Source organism: Talpa europaea (genome assembly GCF_964194135.1).
Source record: "Talpa europaea genome assembly, chromosome: 8".
Classification (NCBI taxonomy): Eukaryota; Metazoa; Chordata; class Mammalia; order Eulipotyphla; family Talpidae; genus Talpa; species Talpa europaea.
In genome coordinates this window covers 21,436,909-21,452,620 of record NC_140075.1, presented here as the reverse complement: position 1 = coordinate 21,452,620, position 15,712 = coordinate 21,436,909, and the positions used below count along the sequence as shown (strand labels likewise).

Here is a 15,712-nt window from a genome sequence, read left to right as displayed (position 1 = left end):
AGCTCTGTTGGGGTGATAGACATGTTTTGGGCCTAGAAAGAGGCGATTGTGGATTCATACGGGTGTCACTGAATGGTTACGTTGTGCCAGTTTCACCTCAAAAAGGGAGAAGCGGCTACAGCCTTGAGGTCTCACCTGTCACCCCTGTTGCTTTCCTGTTCCTCTTCCATTACTCCTATTCCGTTCCTATTATTCCTGTTACTCCCGCTAACCCTTCTGTTAGCCCCTGTTACTCCTGCTTTCTTTTTACTCTTCTGCTCCTTCCCTGTTACTCCTGTTTCTCTGTGTTACCCCCAGCCACGGCTCTACCTCACCCTCATCATCTTCAACGAAGCCCAAGGTCAGGTGCGGTCATGCTCCCCCATCCTCCAACCCTTCCCACTGGGCCTGGGGAGGCCCCGGCCCTTTCCGGCTGACAGGGGAGGGGGCGGATGGGAGTCTGCGGCCAAGAGCCACTGCACAGGCCTTGTCTGCTTCAGGTGGCTCATCTCTGGCAGTGAGAGTTTTCTCCTCTTCCAGGAAAAGAGCTGGACCTCTAGGTTCCATGCGCTGCCCTGCAGTAGGGAATGGACCCAGCACCCACAGCCCTTGCACTGGGCCCTGCTGCAGGGTGACCAGGCCTCGGCCAGGCCCCAGGCCCTTGAGCAGTCCCGGGAAGAGAAGCAGCTGGCTCTCTGGTTGCCAACAGCTGCTGGGCCTGGTCTCAGCCAAGGGCGAGGCTGCACTGTGCAGACACTGTTTGCACAATCCCCCATCTGGATTTCCAAGGCACTGCCCATTTTCATGCTGTGACCCTGCCTGACCTAGAGTATCAGGGCCCTGGGGGTGTTTGAGGGCATCCACTTTCACTGAGGCCTCTTGCACGGACCCTGCATGCCCTGTTAGGCTGAGGAGCCCACTCCCACCCTTGGAGAAGCATCTGTTTCATTGCCAGTAGCTTACCCATTGGAACAGATTTCCTCAAACTGAGCCTAAGCCGCCTCACACTTCCCTTCTTGGGGCTCTGTCCTCCAGGCCCACACAGGACTCATAACCCACCTCCCCAGGACTTCTGCAGAATGCTGAGAGAGCAGGGGTTGGGGGAGGCCAGAACACTCCACCCCGCCATCCCTGCAGGTCCTGTGAGGTTTCCACTCTCCCCAGGCCTCAGCTTCCCATCTCATACAATGTCCCACCTATATTCTGGGCAGTCCTAAGGTGGGTTGAGCCAAAGGGCAGAATATTGCTCACACCAGGTTAAAAGACTCCACTGAAAACCTCTGGGGCTGCCCTTTGGGTGAGGCCTTCTTGGAACTTGCCTGTGAAATCCCATGACCTCCAAGCTTGGCCCATAGCCACGTCCCGAGACATCGTCAGGGACAGAAGGGACTCCTCGATGGGGAGGGGCGTCCTGCATCTGTGGTCGGAAATGCTTTCCTTTCTCAGTTCCTGATCGCTGCCCAGGCCTTCTCCCAATATCCTCAGGACCCTCCTGTCCTGCCAGTGCCACAGGGAGGTGCAGTCGGAAGAGAGTAGGAGCCCAGAGCTTGGCGCCAGTGTTGGCCAGAACTGAGTCCATAACCCAGGCTGCTCATCTCAGTTTTAAAGTAGTGTCCTTTTGAAACTATCTTCAGCAGGGACTTTCAGTGGCAAATATATATGTAAGCCTGAGGTACTGCTGAGGGACAGCTGGCCCCTGGCCTTTCCCAGTAGAGGTGGCCCAGCCACTGCGAGGAGCACAACCTCATCACGTCTCCAGACCCCTGGGGGTGGCTGTCCCGAGCTTGCTCCTCTCTTCACACTGGGCAGGTGTGCTGGTCTCGCCTGTCACCCCTGTTGCTTTCCTGTTCCTCTTCCATTACTCCTATTCCGTTCCTATTATTCCTGTTACTCCCGCTAACCCTTCTGTTAGCCCCTGTTACTCCTATTGCTTTCTTTTTACTCTTCTGCTCCTTCCCTGTTACTGTTTCTCTGTGTTACCCCCAGCCACGGCTCTACTTCACCCTCATCATCTTCAACGAAGCCCAAGGTCAGGTGCAGTCATGTTCCCCCATCCTCCAACCCTTCCCTCTGGGCCCAGGGAGGCCTCGGCCCTTTCCGGCTGACAGGGGAGGGGGAGGATGGGAGTCTGCGGCCAGGAGCTGCTGCACAGGCCTTGTCTGCTTCAGGTGGCTCGTCTCTGGCAGTGACAGGAAGGGAATGCCAAATTAATGCTGGGCAATAAATTCTGAAAAGCTAATAAAACCAAAGCGGGGGGATAGATGGAAGAGCTGCAGCAACTGATGAAACATTTTTGTTGGCAGTCACGCACTCATGGCACATTTTCCAAGGTTTGCATCAAGGAGACATCTGGCCGTGGCCCATGTGTTTGTGGGAGGGAATCCTGGGGAGCAGAGGTACGGGGGCCTGGAAGGGCAAGGCCCTCACAGAGGCAGGAAGCTGGGAGCAGGTGCTGTTTTGCAGGGACAGAGGCACCTCTGGGGCAAGAGTCAGTCAGTGGCTAGAAGGCTCCTCAGAAGGGGCAGTGCTGAGTCTGCTCCCACAGTCTGAGCCTCAGGCCTAGGCTCATCAGCCAACAATGTGGCAGGACCAAGGCCTGGGAGGAGAATGTTGTGTGCTTGTGATCATGCTGCCCAGCCCCAACAGCCCAGAACCAGACTCTGGACTCCAGGCCTGGGCCCGGCCCTCCCTGTCCTGATTAGAGAGAGAGAGAGCATGAGATGGGGCAAAGCAAGATGTGGCCAGAGTGGCTTAGGAAACACTCTGGAATTCCTGGCTCCCTGGGTTCTGGATCACACACAAAATATTCTCTGCCTCCATCTTCCACCCACATCCTCCTTTTCCCTCAGCATCCTTCGAGGCTCTCTGTGCTCCCAGGCCCTGAACACCCCTGCCTCCAGGGCAGCAGCGCCCACGTATGTGATCACATGTGGGTGTGGGTTCCGTGTGTGTCTCCCCAGCAGGTTCTGGACCTGACTTGGTTCTGCCTCCCCACTCTCTGTGCTTGCTGGCCACTCTGCAGGCTCCAGGGGCTCTGCCCCAGCTGGAGTGGGTCTGTGGCCGTGGAACACCTGGTGGCTGAGCTGGCCAATCATCTGCTCTGTGGGGAGGAGCATGACTTCCACACCAAGCTCCCCAGTCCTCCAGTGGGCCAGTGAGCTGCTGCCACCCACATGACACACCCAAGCTGCCGGGTCTTCCAGGGAGACCCTCTCCAGCAGTTCCAAGTCAAGGCCCCTGAAATGCACGGGGTCCCGCTGGTCCAGCCTAGGACTGCTCAGCAGGGCCTCCCGCCCCCAGAGAGAGAATGAGCCACGTGCTGGGATCCTGCTTTCCTTCCCACTGAGCCCCACACGGGACTGGGACCTGGTGTCTGGAACCGCCAGGCAGCTTTCCCTCTTACATCACACACAGAGATGTGACTTGGGCTTCGTTTTAGGTGACTCTGGCAAAAGGCAGGGTGTCCCTGCCCCCTGATATTCTACTTTGGACCACCCCTTCACTCACACGGAGGGGTGAGGGGACACAGCTCTAGGCCTTACCAGCCCCATGCCCTCCTAAGTACCCGCAAGTCCACAGCCCAGCTTTTGACTCTGTCTTCTCTGCCCTCTGCCTGCCTCGGCCCCAAGGGTACCCTCTGTGTCCCCAGGACCCAGCTCAGCATCAGACTTGCCCTACCCACTGCAGGTCCCCTGCTCTGTGGCCAGGCTGCTGCCCCCACCTTGCTCCTCACCGTCACATGAATCACTCAAGGTCCCTCTAGTACCTGCTGCTCATCTGCCCTTCACACCTGTCCTTATGTGGATGTCACCCACTTTCCCTCTGGTGGGCAGGCAGCTGCTCCTCTTAAGCCACCTCCTAGCATAGGCCTCTGCCTCCTCCAGCCTGTCCCCTCTTGGTAGCCTGGAGGGTTACCATGCCAGAATAAAGTTTGGTCCCCCAGGACAGAGGTGCCCTACAGAGGAGGCCCAGGTCCCAGCCTCACCTACCTCTGAGAAGAACACAGAGAGGATGGTCAGACTGATCCAGTGGATCACACCGGCGAACTGGAAGGCGCTGGAAACTGCAAGGAACACAGTAATAGGGCTGATTTCAAGGGCCAGGACTCAGGTGAGGGGTGCAGGGGCTGTGTGTGGGGCTGTGCAGGGTGAGGCTGCGCTGGGAGCCCAGCCACTCAGTGAGCGCTTAGATCTGGGTAAAATGGGGCCTGAGAACAGTGAAGCGGCTGTCAGCTGTGATGGCGGTGGGGGCGGGGGTATGTGTTTGTGGGGCCCAGAGGCTTGTCTGTCTTCTGTGGAAGGGCTGCTTATCTCCCCCATGGCAATCTCCTTGGTCCAGCTCAGTCGGGGGTGTCTGTGGGCATTGCACCTCGCCATCCTCCTGGTAAGAAGCTCTCCTGAGGACTCGATGAGGGCTTCGGGGCCCTGGCTGTCAGCCCTGCACAGGCAGCCTCAGCAGGTCTACATGAGCTTTGGGGAATCCCCTCAATTACCCAAAGGTGCTGGGCTGAGTTAGGGCGAGTCCGGGCTCAAGGCAAATTCCCTTTGACTTGCATTCTGAAAAATGGTAGAGATGGGGGTGCTGGACAGAGTTTTAGAGGGGCAAGGCTGGAGCAAGGACTGAAGTGGAGAGCCAGGGGTGGGCCCCAGAGCTCGGCAGAGCAGGCAGGCTGGGTCTGCTCCTCGCCTTCCAGACTCTAGAAAGGAAGTGTGGTTAGCGGGCAACACCTACACCCTCCCACCTCACCTTTCACCCGGCAGTCCTTGGCCTTAGGTGCTCCCTGTGGGAAGCCCTTTTAAAGTGTGGGAGCCACAGCTAGTGGGCAGAGTTTATGGGCTAGAAAGGCTAAAAGTGGCAAGGAAGCTCCAGACATAGGTCGGGCGGGTTTTGACGGAGAGAGTCAGAGGGGATGTGCCCCAGGAGGCTGGCGCGGGAGGGACGCGCCCAGCAGGGGGAAGGGCTAAAACAGGGTGCAGGAAGCCTGCTGAGAACACGCTGGCACCACTCTGGCCAGGGCTCTGACCGGGCCTGCTTAGCACGCAGTTCAGAATCCCTGGAGGCCAAGGGAAAAGGTCGGGACCATCAGAGGTGCTGGCTGGTCTGAAGGAGAGAGACTTCCTGCCTTGGGGCAGTATGACCCTCAGGACAAGTCCTGGCCAGGCCTCGGCTTCTCTCCGTCCTGGGTCCCATGAAGGCGAGTGAGTCTTGAGAGGCTGAGGCCGCATGACTCTGACAAGGCCTCCGGATGATTCTGAAAACATAAAATCTCTCCCCATTATTTCTCAAATGAATTCCTATGCCTTTTTTTACGGTTTGCTTTAGAAGAGCAATAAATCTCTGATTGTGCATTTTATGGAATTTGAGATGCCTTTTATGAGCTGCTATTGGATCTCCCACCAAAGTCAATCTCCTGGATACTTAATTTTAAGCAAGATTCCAGTGTCGGCTGGGTTTTCAGGTCCACTCAAGGCCTTGTCAGCCTGAGCGGCGAGGGCCCCGGGCACAGCCCACCACAGGGAAAGAAAGGTTCTGTTATAGTCAGATCCCATAAAAAGCAGACATGCGGATCAGTGGGACAGAGGGGAGACACTGTGGTTTAATTGAATACAGGCTGAGTGTAAAACCCCACCAGTTACTTTGTGCTGGAAGATACTTGATCAGAAATCAGAGGCCACCAGCTGCACAACGTGAGTGAGGCTTATGGGTCCCTGCCAGACTCCCCAGAGCAGGGAGGAAAGGCTTTCCCGGCTTGCAGACAGAGGTTAGATGGGCCCAGGTACAGGAACTGGGGGCATGTGAGAAAACCGGTCCAAGCCGACTGAATGGGTTTGGGAGTGGTTGGTGGGGGGGGGGGGGAGTCCTCGTCTTGGTCAGTGCCAGGACAGGAAATCTCTCAGGGGACCAATAATTTGATCTCTTTTTAACTTGTGCTTGGATGACCTACCTTGCAGATCAGGTAACTAAGGCAAAGAAGCAGCTAGAACCACGCACTTAGCGGAAACCAGGAGTCAAGACCTTGGCCCTCACCTCCTTGTACCACACAGGCCTGCAGGTGGGAGGTGTGCTGTGCCCGCCACTGTGACAGCCGTGCTGCCTCAACATGCAGAAGCACACAGGAGGCACAGACAGACCCTAGGCTGCCAGGCGTGTCAAGCTGCGTAAACAAACCAGGACACACAGCGGAAGACCTGGGGCAGAAGCACAGGCCTTGCTGTCAAATGGCCTGGTGGAGGGAAGGCCCAGCCCAAGGCTCTCACCAGGGACAGCCTCACACGTGTTGAAGGCCTCGCTTCCATCTAACGGGGATGATGTCAGTCCTGCCCAGCTCAAATGTGGGGCAAAGTGCTCTCAAAATATTCACACGTGTATAAATGGAGGCTCCAACGCGTGGCTGGAATCCTGTGGTGCTCTCACCACTAGAGACACGTGGCAATCCAGCCCCATGCGCAGCAATTGTCTTAAGTTACAGAAAATTCCAACCTGGAAAACTCCAACTAGGAGCAATAAAAAAAAGTGCATACAGGTCCCCAACGTTTTTGTTCTCATCGGTTTCTGGACACAGAATGCTGGGTGGGGAGGCTGAGTGGTCACAATGGGGGCAGAGGAAACGCAGCCCCGGGAACGTGCTGGGGGATGGGGGTGGGGGGCTGCCTACTCCACGTCCCTGTCCCTCAGGCCATAGAGCTTGAGAGCCCAGGGCCAGGGGCTTGTGGCCCGGCAGGCAGGGTGGAGGGGGGCGACCACACAGCTGGGGGCCCCTGATGGACGCACATTGAATATCGACATCATACATATTTGCATATGTATCTCTCTTGCTACTCACACTGGAGAAGCTTTATATCTATTAGAAGTTCCAGAGTCAGGAGAATCACCACCAATATTACACAGGCTACCAGGAAACTGTTGACACTCGCACTGAGCAAAAATACCTGCCACACGGCTGCTCTCTTCCCACAGCACGGCTTCAGCCAGGTAGACCTGCAGGGACACAAGTGGGCATGAGGCTGAGAGGGGACCGGCCCAGCACAGCCCCCCACACCCATCGGCGTTACTCCTCTTAGCCCCGCTGTGTCCCCCAGAGACTACCTCATTCAAGAGGCGCTAAGCAAGACACATCGTCAAGTCACGAGGCTCAATTGCAGACTGGCCTGGGTAACTCACAGCACCCCTCAGGCTTCAGGGTCTTTAAAATGGGTGTGAGGCTCACTGTGAAACGGGGGTGGGGGGTCAAACAGGCGGGGGCAGCTGGCCGTGTGGCTGTGCTGCTGAGTGACAGTGACTAGTCCACTCCTGTGTAGCCTCGGGACCTGGCGTGGGCCCTGCATGCACGAGGCCCTCACCCACCCTTCATAGGCACTCAAGGAAAGATCTAAACTGTTTTCCAAAGTAAGCCACATGGAAAGCTGGTTCCATAAAGTACTAGTGGTTGTTACTTGATAATTTCTATGGTTAAGTTTTGGAAAATTTGGAACAAAGGAAGTTAAATGCAGATTTCTCTCCACAGGACCGTGTTTAATGTGCTGTAATGCATCATCACGAGCCTAAAGGGATTACGACATCATTTCCCAAGCTCGCTGGGCCAAGGCACCCTTCTGTCTCTGCGCATCTGGCAGGACTAAGGAAACCCTTCAGGGATCTTGAACATTTCACAGGCAGAGATGTGTCCTGAGCAGGCTGGGATGTGGGGAGGAGCCGCAGGACCGCACAGCTGGTGGGTCCTGAGATCCCAGGAAGGAGGGCGCCTTGGGGGAGATGCTGAGGTCACAATGTCAGAGAATCATTTAAAAAGGTTAAAATCTAAGCCCCCACCCCTTGCCCAGCAGGAAGGTTTGGGGGCCTTGGCTAAAGGGATTTGATAAGGTGCTGTGGGGACCAGGCCATGGCTGATGTCTTTGACCGAGAACGGAAGCAGGGCCAGGACACACCTGCCCAAGCCCAGCCAGCTCAGCACTAACCAGCCCCAAGACCCCCCAGTCATGAAAAGCCTGAGAAGCAGGGCATAAAAGGGAGTCCCGACCCCTTCTCTGTGCACACACCTTCCCTTCCTCGCCCGCTGCTCCTCTTGGCAGTGTGTATCAGCAAGCCCGCCTTTGCTCTTCTCCACTCTGTCTCTGGTGAGTTCCAACCCCCTTCCATCCCCTGCCCCTCCCACCCCCAGCTCACACCCTGGCTTTTCTCCACAGCACACATCTCACCGCCTTGGGCCTTTAGATACAAGCCCCCCCGCCGGCCTCCCTCGTTGAGGAACAGGGCCTCCCAAAGCAGCCCACACAGACCGCCCTGCAGAGTCCAGTCTCCCTTTTTGTAAAACTCCCCAACTTACTGCTCTGGTACTTGAAGTTTAAATGAAAGAATTATCTGGGTTTTTGTAAAACACCATGTAGCTGCAGTGCTGAGTGATGCTGGATGATAAATTGGGGGCTGATGACCCCAATCCTGGTCATCCTCTGTCCTCCCCACCCAAGGGGCGCTCTGCCAAAGCCTGTGCAGGGGCTGTGCCTACCCCTGCGGGTGCCCTGGGAGGGGAGTTCTGACCCTTCTCCCCAGAGCAGTGATCAGACGCTCAGAGGATGTTTCTTTCTTGTGACTCATGCAGGGATGCTTCGTGGGTCCTCAGTGGAGCAAGGACCAAACTCACTGTTCTTCAACAAGGGACCTGGCGGGAGACTGTTCTGCACGGCTTTCTGGATGCTTCTCACACCGATTGGGATGACAGGGAGTGCTGCAGGGAGTGCAGACTGAGGCTCAGCGCCCCCATGCAGGATGCTGGCCACAGAAAGAGGAATAGAAGGGTTTCAACAGGTGATGGAGGAGGAGGAGGACATTTGTCAGCAGGGAGGTGGGGGTGACTGGTGCCCAGGAGTGCAGTGAAGGACACAGAGAGCAGGAGGCCAAGGAGAGGTTCCTCACTGAAGGACAAGCAGGATGGGTCCGGACTGAGCCTCTGATGAACATCCTCCTTCCCCCCCAGAGGGCTGCAAGGCCCAGTGTGGAAACTTTTCTCTCTATTTCCTCACAGGGCAGGCTCACATGGGCCAACCACAAACAAGAAGAACAGGTAACCCCCAAAACTAACACCACGTGGAGCTCAGCAGGGCTGCCAGATACCACATAGGACATTCAGTTAAATCCTAGAGAAACAATGCAGAATTATTTTTTTTAAAAGTATGTTCCAAACATCACATAGGATACACTTGAGATAAAAAAAAAAAAAACCCATTCATTGTTTATCCAAAATTCAAGTTGAGCTGGGCAACCTGTATCCTAATTTGCTAAACCTGACACCCCTAAACTCAGCATCATGGCCTCACGGAGGCCTGGGCAGAGTGGTTGTGATTCGGGGAGAAGAATATACAAGGGCCTGAGATAGGAGGGGTGGGTGTGGGGTGGGGCTGGGCATTTTTGTCCAGAGGGGGCAGGAGGGAGGGCGAGGGAAGGAGGCAGCTTGAGGAGGAACAGGCATACCCTGTCTCCCGGGGGCCCAGAGGCACCCAGCAGCCACGGCGCCATCAGCCATGGATTGCTCCTGTGTATTGAAGACTCTTTGAATGTAAGATGTACTGGCCCTCAGCTGTCCTCCTGATCTGTGTTTCTCACCTCCTCCCCCTTTTTTGCCTACAGGGTCACACCTACCGGGTGGGACGGCCCTTCTCTGGAGCCTATTTTATTATTTTATTTTATTTTTTAAAACATTTATTTATTTATGCATACAAGAGCCAGGGTACAGGCCAAGGTGCGAGAGGGTGAGAGGATTCACCAGAGACAGAGTGGGGAACAGAACAGGCGGACTGACTGAAATACACTGCTGAGGGGAGCAGCGGGTGAGACAGGAGAGGTCTGCTGCGCCATGTGGGTTGCTCCCTGGCCGGCCTGGGGATTGAACTTGTGCTGCAGAGGCTGCAGATTGCTTTATAGTGCGGTGCTTAACCCCTTGCGTGGGGCCCATTTTAATCTCTCACACCTCTCACCACTCTCCAGCTGCCTCTGCTCTGTCTCTGGAAGCGTCCAACTCCCTCCTGACTGCCTGTAATTTCTTCCCAAAAGGTGGCAGGACCCCAGGAGATTTGGATCCAATTCCATGTCCTTTCTAAAGCCCAGTGCAATTGTCTGTGATCCCTACAACTAACACCCCTTCATTGTCATCTGACTGGAGCCCAGGGCCTCCTGGCAGCCACCTACCAGCTGCCTGGGACTTGCAGGGTTGGTCACACGTTCGGGAGGGAGCTGGGCATGTGTTCACTTCCCTGGGCGTGGGCTGCACCCTCAGAGACTGTGCCTCCTGCCCCCAGAGGAGGGCCCCACAGGGGGATGCAAGGAGCAAACCATCAGCCTCTTCCAGCAGCGCCTGTGTGACCATTCCCTAGAAAGAGGAGGTGAAGCTCTTGACCTGCCTGTGGGGGACATTTTATATGACTTTGAGATGTTCAAATGTCAAGATTTACATCCTTCTCTGGCTAGAACTCCCTAACCAGAACGGGGTTGGCTGCGGGGAAGCAGTAGGCCTCAGTGGGATGGCCGTGTGTGGGGCCTCGGGGGGACTGTAGGCAGGGGAAGGGCCTGGGCAGGTGTCCTAGAGCCACCTGAGTCCCCTGAGTACTGCCACCACAGCCTCCCCGTCCTTGACGGGAAGCCAGGTGGGGCCTGCAGATGACAGGATTCAGAATGCAGGGACGGCGGGGACACAAGCGCGGGTAGCAGGGCACCGTGACTTGCCCCAGGAGAACTCAACAAACAAGTCAGTGAAGTTCCTGGTGAGCTACGAGGAACGAGGGGAACAGGCAGGTGAGCTGACATTTTAAATGACAGGGTTGGCAGGTCTGGCTGGGAAAGCGACTTAAGGGAGTTGGAGTGGGCCCTGGGGCATCTGGGTGCTGGGGGTGGAGCATATAGGGACTATTTGCAGTAAAATTCTATTTGGGCCCAGGATGCCCCTAGCACAACAAGCCCTCGAAGCACAGGAGCAGGAGCTGAACTGGGAGGAGGTGGCCTCAGCCTTTGGGGCTGGGAGGAAAATTTCAGACCCAGCAAGAGCTGATGCTTTGGGTATTTCCACAGCTGTGGTCATAACCAAGTTGCCCAATGACCTAAGGCAGCAGCCAGACAGACCCACCGCCCCGGCCCTCTTCTCCACTCCTGTGCCAGCCCCACCAGCCCCGTGCCCAGCCTCACCTCCAGCTATCAGCCCCTCAGCCCGGCCAGCCCACCAGTGACTCAACGTGGACCCCTCTCTCACAAGTTCAAGGGCTGTTACTTGCATCATTCTCTTGGTGAATCTGGGACAACACATGTGGGCTGGACTCAGCTGAAGCAGATGGAGGGAAGACCTGCCTGCTAAGGAGAGGACGACATCCAGGAACAGTCATGGGGGTGGGTCGCCACGGCCGGGGTCTTCGTGGAAGTCAGTGGGTCTTCACCTAGCTGCATCCAACAACCACCAGAAGCACTGCAACCCCCCAAGCCCAGGTCCCAGCCTCTGGGGCAGGATCTGGCCTCAGTATTTGCTCATCTCTTGAGGTGATTCCAAAGTATAGCCCAGCCTGAGAACCATGTTCTTGGGATGGGCCGCAGGGTGGGCTCCCTATAGGATCAGACGGGCCAGGACCTTGTGAGACATGCAGGTGCCAGCCCTCCCCTGAACTAGGCCCTGCATCTAAGTGCACCCGGGTGATGTGGGTGAGAAGAGATGCTTTGGATGACTCAGGAGGATGACCGCAGGGGAGCCTGCCCGGGAGCAGGGCAGAGACGACAACGCAGGCGGAGCTGCCCACGCGGGCAGACTCTGGGAGGCGGCTCGGGGGCACAGATTCAGTGACCCTGAGATTGGGGGTGTTGGGGAGTGCCCAGGGCTTCCTTAGCCACAAATATGAGACTGAAGCCCAAGCCCAGCCTGCAGGAGAGGCCTGGGTGGTGGGTGGGTTGGCCGGCTAATCTGATGTTTGTGTATCCCCAGATGCTAATAAAAGTATCTCTGACGTTCAAATAGCATTCCTGAAAGTTGGTGTTTCAGCAGAAAAATAGAATGTATCCAGTTTCAAGATATCCCCAAATGGTTAAAGGATGACCCGAGGGGCTTACTGGGCCAAAAGTGAAATCACTCTTCAGTCCTTCAGAGAAGACCCATCTCTTGGCATCCGCCCGGCGCTGGTCCAGGAGCAGGTGCTCCGGGCTGCCAGTCCTGACGTGGCCACGGGAGGGCAGCCATCTCCCGGTTTCTGATCCGGGCACAGACCAGGGAGGACACGAGGGCAGGGGCCAACTCTGGAGGGGCCAGGCTGCCAAATCCGCAAACCCATAAATACCAACAACCAGATGGCTTCTCCTGGCAAGCAGGCGGGCCCACGAGGTCCCTCTGGTTCTTCTGAGACCTCAAGAAAACCCGGGGGGAGGGGAGCCCATCCCAAAGGCAGGTTCCTTTGCTGTTTCTGCTTCATATTCTTAGAGGCCTTGAGAAGTTTGAGAGAATAACGAAGTGAACTTGGGGACATTTCCAGCGGCTCCCCTGTGGGAGGTGAGGCCTGGAGGAGTGGCTCTGGGTTAGTCAGGCAGTGTTCTCAGCCTGGCGCTGACACCCTGGAAGGTGACGAGGACACCTAGGTACCGGGTGGCAAAGTGGGGGGAGGCTGGCCACTCCCACCCCACAATTCATGGCTCGATTCCACTGTGGTTTGTGGTTACCAATCTGGTCTATCCGAGAGGGTGCACGTGGCAGCTGGGCCAGATGGCCCTGCCGTTCCTGGTGGAGATGTTCCTCCATCCAGTCCCCAAGGGCAGCAGCGAGGGAGGGGGCGGAGTGAGTCGGAAGCTCAGGGGCGACATCAAAGCCCAAGCACGGGCTCCCCACCCTGCCTCTGACGCTGACCTCGCGCAGCACTGCAGACCCGGGGCTCAGAGCCTTCCGGGCTGTAGAATTCTCTAACTGGAGATGGAAACCATGGCCGGATACCTAAAAATGCACAAAACTAATGCTGTGGGTGACATCTCCAGGGAGCCCTGGACCCTGACCTCACTGCAGGCCAGGCCATCTAGGATCTAGGGAAGTCTGGTTCCAGACAGCCCAGGATTGGGCATCTGAGCCCCCGCCCCCCGCCCCCAGAAGCTCCGGCCCTGTGCTGGGCACAGAGACCCCACACTGCAGGCTTGGTGGTGGCTTCGGCCATCCTGGGGGCCGACTTCACTGTATTCCAGACGATTAAAATATAGTCGAGAAAGTCATGAAGCTGACTTAAATCTAACCTCTCACTTTAATTGATGTGGAATTTATTTTTTATTAACAAACACTTATAAGGCACTTAGTAAGTACCAGGAACCATTCTGAGCCCTTTCCAAGTGTTAACTCATCTAAAAAGACAATTCCTGCCTCCCCTGGTGGCGCAGCGGTTGAGCGCTGGGTTGCGAGGCTGCCCGCAGCCTCTGTAGCGCCAGTTCAATCCCTGGCCACCGGCGAGGGTCCCACCAAAAAAATAAATAAAAATAAATAAAAAGACAATTCCTTCCATTTTCCCTCTGTTGACATAGGGGGGAGAGCCAGACTGTTGGGGTTTTGGTGATAACCACTGCCTCCAAGCTGTAGTCCCAGCAGTGAATGAGCTCTGAGTGTGATCTCTGAGGCTCAGGTTCCTCATATCCCAAATGGAAAGGGGTGTTATCTACCTCCGCAGGGTTGCCGTTCAAATGCTAAAAATATCACGTGTGAAGCCAATAGCGGTGCTCCCTACACGGCCACTCTACAGACCTGCTGTGGTGGTGGTGCGGGCGTTGATGAGCTAAATCTGGGAGGTTTCAACATACATTCGATTCCATGCCCACCAAATGCCAGGCACGGTACTGGGTGCCAAGAGCACGAGGGTGGGCCATCCTCTTGGCCCCTGCTGCCCAGCACAGCCTGAAAGGTAGAACAAATATGGGAGGAGAACAGCAGGAGAGGGACATGAGCTCACCTGTGCAGGACTTCCCCAAGGAGACAAATACCTGCTGTGAGGACCACCGACTCAGCCCCCACAGACAGCCTTTCATCAAATATCTGGAATAGTTGTTGGGGTGTCTTTCTCACTGTCCCAGGGAGAACCAGATCAACAGGAAAAGCATCACCAAAGGACAAAGAATCAAGGCAGTGAGGACGCCCTGGGGCAGAGACAGGAGCACAGAAACACTTCATGGCACCCGAACTCTCAGGTTGGGGGTGAGAGGTGACTCCCAGGTCCTTTGGGGAAGCCAAAGACACTGAACTCTCCATTTGGGCGGCCTCCGTTCTGGAATCAGAGCTAAAGGTTAGCCCTGCCACCTGGGGAGGACGGGGGAGAGGGCTGTGTGAGCTGGGGCCACGGTCATGGGAGTTTGACCTTAGCTTCTCCCAGGATCTCAGATTTCCTGCGTTCTCAGAAATGTCAGCTGTGGAAAGGCAGGGGGTGTGGTGGTGAGGGCTCAGGGCTAGGAGCCTGGAGCTGTCACCTCGCGAGGCCAGCCACAAAGCCACACCCTCTGGGGGCACAGTGGGTGTCATGGGCCACGGACTGACTGCCCTTACTTGGGGGGGGGGGGAGCAGGGCTTTCCATCATCTCTTCATGGTTGCCACAGCACTCAAATTGGACTTAGTGGAGGGAATGGGGTGCTAATGTCCCCTCAATTCCAGGAATCGATCACAGGCCTGAGCACCTCTTTTGTCCATGTTTTTTGGGACGTGTTACTTGCTTGAGGCCAGCTCCCCAATCTGGTAGGGAGCAGTGGACTACAGTTTTCAGGCACACCCCACTTCTCTGTCCAGCTCTCTGGTTCTGAGCTGTGGTTTGGCAAATCCTGGGTCAGTCTCACTTGCCCTTCTTTTATTTGCCAAATGTCCAGAGTCCAGGTGCCTCCACAGATGAATGGGGATCCCCAAACACCATAAAGGCAGCTTCCTTACTTCTGGGGACCAGGCTTTCTGTTGGATTTTCCTTCCCCCACTGCAACTGTGTGCACGCATGCTAACGAAACAGCAGAGGCGCTTTGCCGCCACCTGACGGCCACCTGCAGCCACACACCATGCACCCGTGAGCGGCGGGGACAGGCCCTTGTATTTTGCTGAGAAATAATTTATCTATGGATGTGCTGCCTTCTTAATGAAAAATCTTGGATAACAGGGAAGAGACTAACCTGTAGTTAGCAGGGACATTCTCTCTGGGGCATCAATAATCCTCCAGAAAGTCTGAACTTACTGAAAATATAGAGTCCTGGTCACAGAGTCAGCGTGGATCCCAGGGACAACTGGAAAGGGGCAGGGGGCAATGTCTTACAGACAGATCTCACTGGCCTCAGGAAGGTGGATTAATGGCATGCCTTTAAAAACACAAACACATTTATTTTTTTCTCCTTGGGGAAAAAATTACGGCAAAAGACTTCACAAGCAGGGCCTCCCCGGTGGCGCAGCGGTTGTGCGCTGGGTTGCGAAGCTGCCCGCAGCCTCTGCAGCGCCGGTTCGATCTCCGTCTGCTCCCCGGCCATCGGAGGAGGGTCCCGCATGGCGCGCAGACCTCTCCTGCCGCCCGCTGCTCCCCTCAGCAGTGTACTTTGGTCCTTCTGCCTGCTCTGCTCCCCGCTCTGGCTCTGGTGAATTCTCTCGCCCTCCCGCACTTCTGACTGTGCCCAGTGCTTGTATAAATAAATAAATAAGTAAATAGATAGATAAATAAATAAATAAATAATAAAATAAATATACAGCAAATAAATTCTTAAAAAAAAAAAAAAAGACTTCACAAG

At 55.8% G+C, this 15,712-nt stretch overlaps 1 protein-coding gene across 1 annotated transcript in view; it reads right to left on the bottom strand.

The window, feature by feature from the left end:
* TMEM266 (transmembrane protein 266) overlaps positions 1 to 15,712 on the bottom strand; it is a gene marked incomplete at its 3' end in the record, with an annotated part of 64,896 nt that overhangs the window by 38,785 nt on the left and 10,399 nt on the right. The window contains exons 3-4 of the mRNA XM_084239878.1: positions 6,803 to 6,957; positions 3,969 to 4,042 (exon numbers count right to left, since the gene is read on the bottom strand). Coding sequence (XP_084096004.1) covers positions 3,969 to 4,042; positions 6,803 to 6,957 — 229 coding nt within the window. The remainder of the gene's footprint in view (positions 1 to 3,968; positions 4,043 to 6,802; positions 6,958 to 15,712) is intronic.